The sequence below is a fragment of the Maniola hyperantus genome, chromosome 12, assembly GCF_902806685.2.
Source record: "Maniola hyperantus chromosome 12, iAphHyp1.2, whole genome shotgun sequence".
Classification (NCBI taxonomy): Eukaryota; Metazoa; Arthropoda; class Insecta; order Lepidoptera; family Nymphalidae; genus Maniola; species Maniola hyperantus.
This window is the reverse complement of record NC_048547.1, coordinates 12,450,916-12,461,535: the sequence shown is the minus strand read 5'-3', so window position 1 is coordinate 12,461,535 and position 10,620 is coordinate 12,450,916. Positions and strand designations below refer to the sequence as shown.

The 10,620-nt window shown below is 34.7% G+C and overlaps 2 protein-coding genes across 2 annotated transcripts in view; both read right to left on the bottom strand.

The window, feature by feature from the left end:
• Positions 1-3,075: 3,075 nt before the first annotated feature.
• On the bottom strand, positions 3,076-6,881 carry Yod1 (Yod1 deubiquitinase). Its single transcript, XM_034974284.2, has 4 exons — positions 6,323-6,881; positions 5,516-5,688; positions 5,120-5,278; positions 3,076-4,450 (listed from the first exon to the last, which is right to left on the bottom strand). Exons 1-4 carry the CDS (start codon positions 6,711-6,713, stop codon positions 4,241-4,243), a joined length of 933 nt encoding a protein of 310 aa, XP_034830175.1. The 5' UTR covers positions 6,714-6,881; the 3' UTR covers positions 3,076-4,240.
• Positions 6,882-7,716: 835 nt separating this feature from the next.
• tok (tolkin) overlaps positions 7,717-10,620 on the bottom strand; it is a 66,578-nt gene continuing 63,674 nt past the window's right edge. The window contains exon 20 of the mRNA XM_069502349.1: positions 7,717-10,440. Within this exon, the coding sequence (XP_069358450.1) occupies positions 10,195-10,440 (246 nt within the window). The 3' untranslated portion in view covers positions 7,717-10,194. The remainder of the gene's footprint in view (positions 10,441-10,620) is intronic.

Sequence of the window (10,620 nt, the reverse complement as noted above, 5' to 3'; positions counted from 1 at the left end):
GAGTTAATCAAAAATGAATGTGCAAATGAAAATGAATGAATTGGCAAGTTTTGTATTTTTTTTTTATATTGATTCATATTATAATGTGTATAATTCTGCTGTACACATCTCTAAACTAAATTGACAGCTGTAAATCTATATGTACTTTACCCGCGTAAAGAAGTTAGTATAGCGCTCTCTCTGTTACGTAATCCCATACAGATAACAGAGATAAAAATCTCAGGTGATGCTAACCATTTTGAGGCGCCAACCAATCACAAACATGTTTTAAAAAAAACATTCGAAATTCAATTCGACTATGTTTTCAAAAACATCCGATATTCAGTTAGAAAACATAGTTTCGTTTGTGGTTAGTTGGTAACTCAAAATGGTTAGCGCCCACTGAGATTTTTGTCTCTATTATTGGGATGGTATTATGTAACAGAGCACTATACTAAATTCTTTCCGCGAATAGACTATATAGTGCTATCCTATTCTGTAGGGAGCATTATGAAAGGGATTTAGTCTGACATCTATAGAGCATACTTTGCTCAAACTATAAGACGGACAGAGATTTGTCTCGTTTTACTTCTAAGAAAAGTCTGAGCAACGTCAAAGTGCTCTAGATTTTAGCCTTAGACTTGTCATTTTAGTTTAGCTTAGAGATTTGAAAACTTCGCCATCGCCTGCGAATGCCAATATATTTTCTATGACAAATTATGTAACCGTTCCTGGTTTTGTTATATAAAATATTTTACGCAAACGCTAACTACCGAAAAAACGTTTATAAATCTCAGTGTTGGTTAAATTCTACATATAAAGCGCCATTTTACTGTTATACAACTTCATAGATAGTATCTAATTGCTCTTTTAGTTAGGAAATAAAGGCACTCGCTTTAAACTCGCATTAAAAAAATAACGTTTTCAAATAGCGCTTCTTATGGCGAATACGACAAAAAAGGTAAAGCTACACTATGTAAAAATAGTAAAACAATAATATTATGTAGCTGTAAATGTATGAAGTTCATACGAATATCATATTATGCTTTTAAACAAATCAATTTAACGAACGTGTATTGTTACATGGCAGTGATAATGTTATGATGCTGTTAGTTATATTACATTATTACGCTTTGTTACATTACAAAACTTACAAAAAAAATTATATGATGCGTTATTATTATAAGGGCGGATACGCACTCATCTGATCCGAGTCCGTTAAAATTCGTTCCGAAATGGTCATAGAACTATTTTTATGGTAGCTTATGACATGTGACATAGAAATTGTTAACCGTGGATGAGTGCGTAATTGCTCTAAGGCTTCAATTTTAGAGCGAAAATTAAATTCTAAAATTACCTGTTTTAAAGAAATTGGCAAATACTTATGTATGAAAAAAAAGTTTTGAAATAACATTATTTTTTGCGGGTTTAGAATTGCACTAATGCGTGTAGATAGCGCTCAAAATATTACATAACATAAAAAAATAACATTAGTATAAAAGACAATTTTAACAATATTATGATGATTTGTTGTGAAAATTGTACATAATATTCATACAAATTAACAAATAAATTAGATAGGTGTGTTGAAAAGAATTAATGATGAGTGTTTTTCATTTGAAATATAATGTAAAGGGCGGGTTTACACCTAGCGAGTGCTTGGCCGAGTACTTGACCATTTCGTCAAGTACTAAGCCGAACCGAGTTTGGACAAAATATATCTCTTTATTCGAACCACTTGTCAACAATAGTGGTTCGAGTAAATAAATAAAATTCCAAATTCTAAAGGCAACTCTGAATAATGAACATTGCCGCGTTTTGGTACGCAGACGCAAATTTTGATATTATCTGTTATCACTGTCCGCATGCGCGCTTACTATGTTCGCGGGAAAATTAGACCTCGTTTATTGGTCTGTTAAATCGCCGCGTGGTTCAGATTGTCCATAATGATTTCCAATTACTTATAGATGTTCTATTTCACGAAGTTCTTTTGTCTGTTTGTTGTAGTGCATGCACGCACACGTTCAGCTTATGCGCACAACGTTTTGCTTATCAGTTATCTTCACTACTACAACCAAGACTGAGCGAACTTCATAAAATAGGACAAGCGTACGTCTTTTATCACTACTAGGCCTTAATAAATGAGTTAATTTACTCGTTCAAAAATATTATTACGTTACTCGACTAAATTCTCGCTTGTGTAAACTAGTCCTTATTGTCATGACCAGAGATCTTGTAAGGCTGTATCGAAAGGATGGACTCAAAATTTTCATATCAAAGTTCAATGCCGTAACTATACGAGTAGATAAAGAGATATTTTTTTAATGTCACGCTTTAATAAATGAATCTTTCATATTTATTCCGTATACTTGACATGATTTTACATATTGTTCTATAAGAAATTTTAATGTACCTAACCAATTTTGAAGAGAAATCTGTATCACGGCGTAATCGAGCGAATTACCCAGTCGCGTTTCCATTGTGCAAGTTACTACCACGCTAGCGACAGTTGCATATTTTTTGCATAAAGTTTGTGGACTAAGAGCCGGCACGTGCCAGACTTTCGTTATTTTATAAAAGCTGAAAGTTTATCTGCGTTTTGTCCCCAACACATGGAGGAACGTTTGTTTAGATCATGGTGGCTTTGGGAGATAACAGGTAATGGCACCGATTCTAAGCACAACCTAATTTTAGAGTATTCGCACCCTCTTCTTACTATTGTAATATGAAAAGGACAGAAGCAGTTTGACATTTCTAAATTTAATTTTTAGATGGTAAAACCCGTGATTTTAGCACGCACTTTCGAACCTACTGTTTAAATTTGTATTGTGCACTAAATTTTAGAGTCTTAAAATGTGAAAGTCATGTTCCGTTCCTTTTTTAGCATTAGTAAAAAGAAAAGGATGCAGATACTCTAAATTTAGTTTAGAGAGAGACTAGAGAATCGGGGCCAATAAAGGTGTAAAAAATCAAGCAAATTTAAAGATTAAAGTAAAAAAAATACACCTTTATTATCTCACAAAGCCACCATGATCCAAAGTTTGTTTGGACCATGGTGGCTTTAGATATACGCTGAGAAACTTTCAGCTTTTATTAAATAACGGTCTGGCACGCGCTGGCTCTCTATTACTAGTTAAGTGGCCTATAAATGAGTCAAACATAACTTACATACCGGATCCAGCGACTGGAATAGAATAATGTGAACCGGCCATAATTGATATCTTGATCTACGCCTCACAGATGCACAATATCGTTCCGTATAATTTATACGTATTTATAGGTGGTTGTATAACAACTGTGTAATGAAACGTAGGCGTAAATAATAAGAAGTGATAAAAGCCGATGTGACTAGATTATTATATTTATGGATATTGTACATTTTTTGTGTTAAAATAAAATATATCATAAAATTATTTAACTGGCTTTTTTAATTTACTGCATACTTCGACCCGTTCTAATAACCAAGGGGGCGTCCATAAATTACGTGAGGTGTTTTTTTGAATTCTCTGTCCCTCCCTCCCCCCCTGGTGAGGACGACAGACAGACAGACAACGAAGTGTTCCAATAAGGGTTCCTTTTTTTCCCGAAAAACTGTTATAAAGTCTTTATCTGTAAGGTAAAGTTTATCTGGTGGTTTATGAAACAGCGCGTTGGGGCGATCCGCTAACTCAGTGTCTAACACTGAATGATAGCCACCGAGCTCATTTAACATTGGTTGCTTCTACATTGCTGCTTCACTGAGTTGGAAGTAATTTTTCATAAAAAACCTTCAATGGATCAAAAATAAAGTATCAATAGGCAGGCACTCAATGTTCAGATTTCAGTCCAATCCTCAAACCATCAAGCTATTGAGGCTTTATACATGTCTTACACCCGGCTTTACTCACGTGTTTAGTCGACGTTGTCTGAGTCCCTGTGAAAAAGTACCCCGGAAGGGTTCGAAACTAGTCAGGCTAACGTCGACTAAACACGTGAGTAAAGCCGGGTGTAAGACATACGTATAATGGAGGAAATCACTCACGATAGTTTAAAGCTATTGAGGCTTTATACATGTCTTACACCCGGCTTTACTCACGTGTTTAGTCGACGTTGTCTGAGTCCCTGAGAAAAAGGACCCCAGTAGGGTTCGAAACTAGTCAGGCTAACGTCGACTAAACACGTGAGTAAAGCCGGGTGTAAGACAGGTACAACGGAAATCACTCACGATAGTTTAAACGCCATTTAGGCTTTATTTAAAAAACAATTCATATAATTTGCTATCCTAAACCTCCCCAAAGTTGGTGTGCATGGTGTCCTTGGCATGTTTCTGTGCCTCCACCTGCCCTTTGAGGAGCTTCCCACAGATCGTACACTTGAGCGTGAATTTGTTGAGGTCCGTGAACTGCCGCGAGGACTTCGCCTCGTGGGCCAATTGTTCTGCTTCGTGGTAAATGTCCATATCTTCCGCGGGAAATACTGTTTGTATTCCACCCTGAAAAAAGAAAATATAAAGCTTTTTTTTAAATCCCTACAGTTATTTTTTATTTCACTGTCCCCTGCTTTTTCTGCTTTGCCAGGGTTCCGTGCCCGAAGGGTGCTGACGGACCTTATTACTTTTTTTTAAATTCATTATAGGCAACCGCTTGACCACAATCACACCTGATGGAAAGTGATGATGTGGCCTAAGATGGGACGTGTTTACCTAGCTAAAAACAGACACTTTACAAGATGGCGGTGTTAGTTCCGATTTTTGTCACGCGCCAAGAGAGCTGTGTTGCACTGTAGAGTTATTTTTTATCTCATTGTCCTTTTCATATTATGTATCTGTATTCAACTTTTTTTAATACGCAAAACCTTTGCAATAGGTTTATCTATAATGGTATAAGCCTGAAACATGGCACCGTTGTACATTTATTATACAAAGAATGCATAAAGCATAGATAATGCAAATTGCTAATGCGTGTGGCCGCCATTTTAGTGATGTCAGCACTCTAGTGCAGAAGTTTCGAGCTGATGGTATATTTTTACTTAAATATATGTCAAAGTGACGTCATTTCGATTTTAATGAGACATGGTTCCAGCGCAATAGCAATTTGCGGGACTTATAACAGTCACTTTGAACCGACAACCTTTGCAATTTCCAACTACACTAAATACTTACATCAGATTGTTCTAAATATAGAGGATCATAGTGTACACCGTCAAATAGAAGGAATACTCTCTGTCCATAATTTTTATCCTCTCCAAATCTATTTATAATTGCATTTAATGTGTCAACTACTGCCATTTCTAAACCGTAAAATCTTGATAGAATTGCAACCTGAAAAATAAAAATTGTTACTAATTAATGTTATATTTAATATAATACTAGTATCTTGCCAAGTCTAACCTGTGGATTCTACCGCAATCGAGCAGCAGTCTGCCAGTCAGTCAGTCACTCTCTTTTTAAATATTTAGATTATGCCAATTCTACCACCGGTTCGGAAAGTAGAGTTAGTAGTAGAGCCAGCAAAAAACTCAGATGTATGCCTCAAAATAAATAAGTTAAAATTTGTACCTCAATAGCACCACCCCAGGAGCTGGGCTGCTGGATCCAGGCACAGTACTCAGCGTTGGGCCGCCCCAGCAGGGCTTCGTTGTATGTGTCATTGTCACTCGCTACCTCCATGGCTATAATTTGCCGCATCAGCGTGTGAACCGATGTGTCTACGTTTCCATTTAATACAAATCCTACAAAAACAACAAATATTAAGTTGTCTATGCACTAATACATACATAAAAAGAAAAACTGACTGATCTATCAACACACAGCTCAAACTACTGGACGGATCGGGCTGAAATTTGGCATGCAGATAGCTATTATGATGTAGACAATCCGCTAAGAAAGGATTTTTGAAGATTTTTACTGAAAAATACAGAAAATAAAATATTGCCAACATATTATATGAACTTTACATTTATATAGGTAAAGGTTTATACATTTATAGAGGTGATCACATACATTGATGATAGCTAAGATTTGCTAAAAACTGTTTACTAATATCAACCAAAGTTATACACTAGTAGTGACAACAACCAAGTACCTGTGTATCCATCAAAATTAGGTATGTAAGATATTTTAAAATAGGTAAAAAATCATTGACTTATGTAAAAAATGCAATATTTTCGTACAGAATAAAATTATTAAAGTAAGCACAAAGCTTCCTATGCTTCTGAATCTGAAGTTCATTGCATATAAAAAGTTATAAACAATGAAGTGGCATTGTTCTAAAAATAGTCTAACGCCGTATGATGCTTTGTTCTGTTGCCTTTGTATAAAAATCGCGTGGGATCTTTTCACAAATATAGATTAATCGATATTTACCTATACTAGTGAACAGACATGAATTATCAGAAGGGACCACTTTCTTCATCAAAATTCCCGGTCTACAGGGTTCTATTAAGTCGTGGGATACTCCGTTCTCCACGGGCGTTGGAACATCGGGCTTAACAACATTCGGGGTCGCGGGAGGTGACTTTTCCTCGACGATCAAAGTTTCGCCCGTCTTCAACCCAATTTCACTCAACTTTTTGCTATCGTTACTAACATCTATTGGTTTGGGCGGATAACCACACAACACGCAAATCCTGTCGCAGTTAACGTCCGATATACTTGAGAGAAACACTTTTAATTCACCCACAGTACTTTCAGAGGTCAAATCCTTCAATACTTGCTGACCATTTTTACTTTTGACTTTAAATGCTAGCGACGCCATCGTACTAATTAAAACTTTTTATACAAATAAATATTACTGATTAAATTGTAAATGTGTGTCAAATGGAAGTATTCACGAAATAAAAGTAGTTGTAATTAATAAATAACATAATACATTACGTGCGCGACTTTTTTTGACAATCCATAAACGTCAAACTCAAAGAGAACAATGTGACACAATGTGACAACCGTTGACAACTGACAGACTTGACAGTAGTCTATGAGAAGAGTCGAGCGATGTTGCCATTATAAATTCATGATATACATTATTCATAATTATTAGTATTATGTATAGTTCATAATTATTCGTAATTATTATTATTATGAACCATTATTATAATACCATACTAATATTATGAATTAGGGTAACCTAAGAATTAAGTTTCCTAAATTCATGGGGTAACATAAAATTGTGAGACTTCATAATCAAAAAAATGAATTCATTCCATTTTATAATTTGAGACGGGGCATATTGCCGCCTATCCAGTCCTTACAACCTACTTTCAGAGCACATTGTATTTAATATATATAATTATACACCAATTATTATTCAATTATGGTGAGTTTTAGGATATATTTGCCACAAGTACCATCTACGCTAATAACATTATTTATAATAATTAATGCGAGTAAGTTTCTATCTGTCTCTTTATTCTGTTAATCCTTTTTGCGAGGTAGGTACCTTTTCACTTTGAAAAGAAAATTTTATACAGATCAAAGACATAATATTGGACAGCTTGCATCCCGGAAAATCAGAGTAATTCCCACGGGGTTTTTAAAATGCCTAAATCCACGTGGACGAAGTCATCTAATTTAGTAGATATAAATAGGTTTTTATCTAGTTTTAGTAAAAAATCTATTCTAACTACCTACCTAAATAAATTATTTTTGGCTGGCTTAGCAAATTTTTCAAATATTATCCAAAAATAGATTTAGGTACCTAACTTAGAATATATTATACAAACAGAATCTCCTTTTTTGATGTTGATTAAAAAAACGGCGACACCATTTTACAATAATTTTATTAAAAATAATAGACATTCCTACATAATATAAATATTTCCAAGTTTAAGTTATAAAATACTAACTAACGTTATTCTAAAAATCATTCAGTTTTGAGTTTTTGGCACAATCATACATCATACTATTCAAATTATTATAATAAAAAAATTGGCAACAAACGTAAATCGCAAAATGAAACTGTTAATTGATTATGGTAAACCTAGATTTATTTTTATTATTTACATTGTTTTTAGATACATGTATGGCACGAAACAAAAAGTTTATAATATTAGGTATACCCTATTCGCGGAATGAAGTCAGTATAATTTATAGCACTCTCTCACTCTCTCTCTCTCTCTCTCTGTCACGTAATACAAATGATAGATCAAAAAATCTCAGTGGCTGCTAACCATTTTGAGTCACCAACCAATCACAAATGAAACTATGTTTTCTAATTGAATATTGGATGTTTTTGAAAACATGATTATGATTACGTAACATAGAGAGTGCCATATTAACTTTCTTTCGTGGATATGGTAAGTATAGTCCCTTGTACGATTCATACATAAATAACTAACTACTTCACAACACAATACAAAAAAATACACATTCAAGAATTCACCTCAAACAGCCAAGCCACACAATCAATTCACAATTGATATGATCTGTAACAACAAATACCTACCACGTAACTCCTAACAGTTAGAATCGTTTTGTGGTGATAACAGTAATTATCGCATAATTCAATAGAATAATTATACCTACATATTATTAATATAAATCTTAAAATCTAGAACGTATTGTCACATTTGTTTCTTGCTAAATTGTGCATATTATTATAATTAATTAGTTAATATCTATCTACAAAAATGCGACTGTTATTACAGGCATTAAGTGAAATAAGTATTTAACGTTTTATGATTAAAATATAATCATTAAGTGATTATTTAGGCATAAGTACAATATTTTTGTAATAAAGAAATAATTTAATAATCGTTAACTATATTCATGCGAGTAATTTCGGTCCTATTTAGTGAGTTCTGAGTTATAGCAATATTATGACACAATTTAATATCTTTGGGATTTATTATAATATTATCTTTGGTTTAATTGTAGGTAACTATGTACCTAAGTAAAAGTAATTATTAACAAAATAACATTTGTGAGTAAATCATATTTTAACAAGTTTCTACATTTTATTAGGAGTTTATAATAATGAGTATTATATTTTAACCACTATTAAGTATAGTAATAAACACCTAAGTCTCCCTATAAATAATTTATTTACATTTACATTCAGTCATGTAAAAAATTCGAACATTCGATTGAATCATAAATTTTGAGAAAATATATTCCAACATTCAAACCACAGATATGCAGTGAGTGCGGGCCGTCATAACGGTGATGACAATAATATTATGTGGAAAATAAGAAACGGTAGCTTAATTTTTAAATTAAAAACACCACTAACTACTATACCCATGTTATAGTTATTTATAATATTATACATTAATATGGCAACATTGTACTATATGACATAACCAAAAGGATCAATTAAAACTGGAATGCAGAGCCGAGAAAAGTCCTATTGAAAAAACGTAAATAAAGGTAGGTGCCCTTAGGTGCAGACTGCAGAACAAATAGCCGACCAGATACATAGATAGGTACATAAAAGAGTTTGAGATACATTTCTTTGATTCCAAATGAACATGATGGTTTAAAAAAACCGGCACATTATTTTGAAAATAATATTGTTTTTACAGACTTCGTTTAGAATTTAAAAATTAAATTCAAAATTATTATTTAGGTATACCTATCCAAAAAGACCGAGCCCGTTTAGCGAGTACCTAGTTGCTGAGCCTGTGTAGCGTGTAATTGCTGGTATTTTCTATAGTATGCGACTGGTCGAGATAGCAATCGGCGTATGAGTCGGGGGGACGCCCCGCACACCCACGCGTCACCCGTGCTATCCCGCACCAGGTTAGCGCGGGGGCTGTGCGGATGTGCGGGGCGTCCCCACCCCGACGCCATCTCGACCTGTCGCGTACTATAGTGGATACGTACGATTCGAATTGCGACAGTGAATTCGTGGTTACAACACAAAAAAATTAAAACGTGTTGTGAACTATCAATAATAATTATTATTAGTACCTAACTTTCAAAGTAAGATTACCTACTACATCAAGTGGGGTATGCCGTATGAGGTATCATATTATTATTATGAAAGGGTTTTACCTGTAGGTACATTCTAAAACAGATTTTTATTTATTTTTATGCGTACCTAATAATTTTTGATTTATCGTGCAAAATGACGGAAAAATACGACTGTAGTACGGATCCCTTGGTGCGCGAGTCTGGCTCGCACTTGGCCGGTTTTTTAAAACGAAAATTCCAAATCATTAGACAGGACTATTATCAACTTTAAGCCGATTGTGAGCGTTTCTGTGAAGTCGCCGGTGTCTGTGACGTAACGACCAATGTCACGTGGGCCGGCGAACGAACCGCTGCAAGGGGGCTCGCAGACCCCTCCTACTGACCACTAGTGGGGGTATCTGTTCGTCTTCTTCCTCATCCAAGTCTTCTCCGCCTTCGGAACTGTCTTCTCCACTCCACACTTCAGGCTTCACTGCTTGGTATGACGCTGAAAATCCTTTGAATACTATCGAGTCGTCTGTACGAAATTTGACGAGCAAGGCTTCTGTTGTTGATACTATCTCAGGTGGACCCTGTGGTCAAAGAAAATAATCATTATGCATAGGTTGGTACCTAGTAGTTCTTTTTTTCTGGTCGGTGGATGTTTCGTACACCTACGTCTTGTTTATCGAATCAGCGAATGAATGATGAATCTACGATCGGGTAGATTCATCATTCATTGTTAACGTAATATGGAAGATTAATATTCAAAG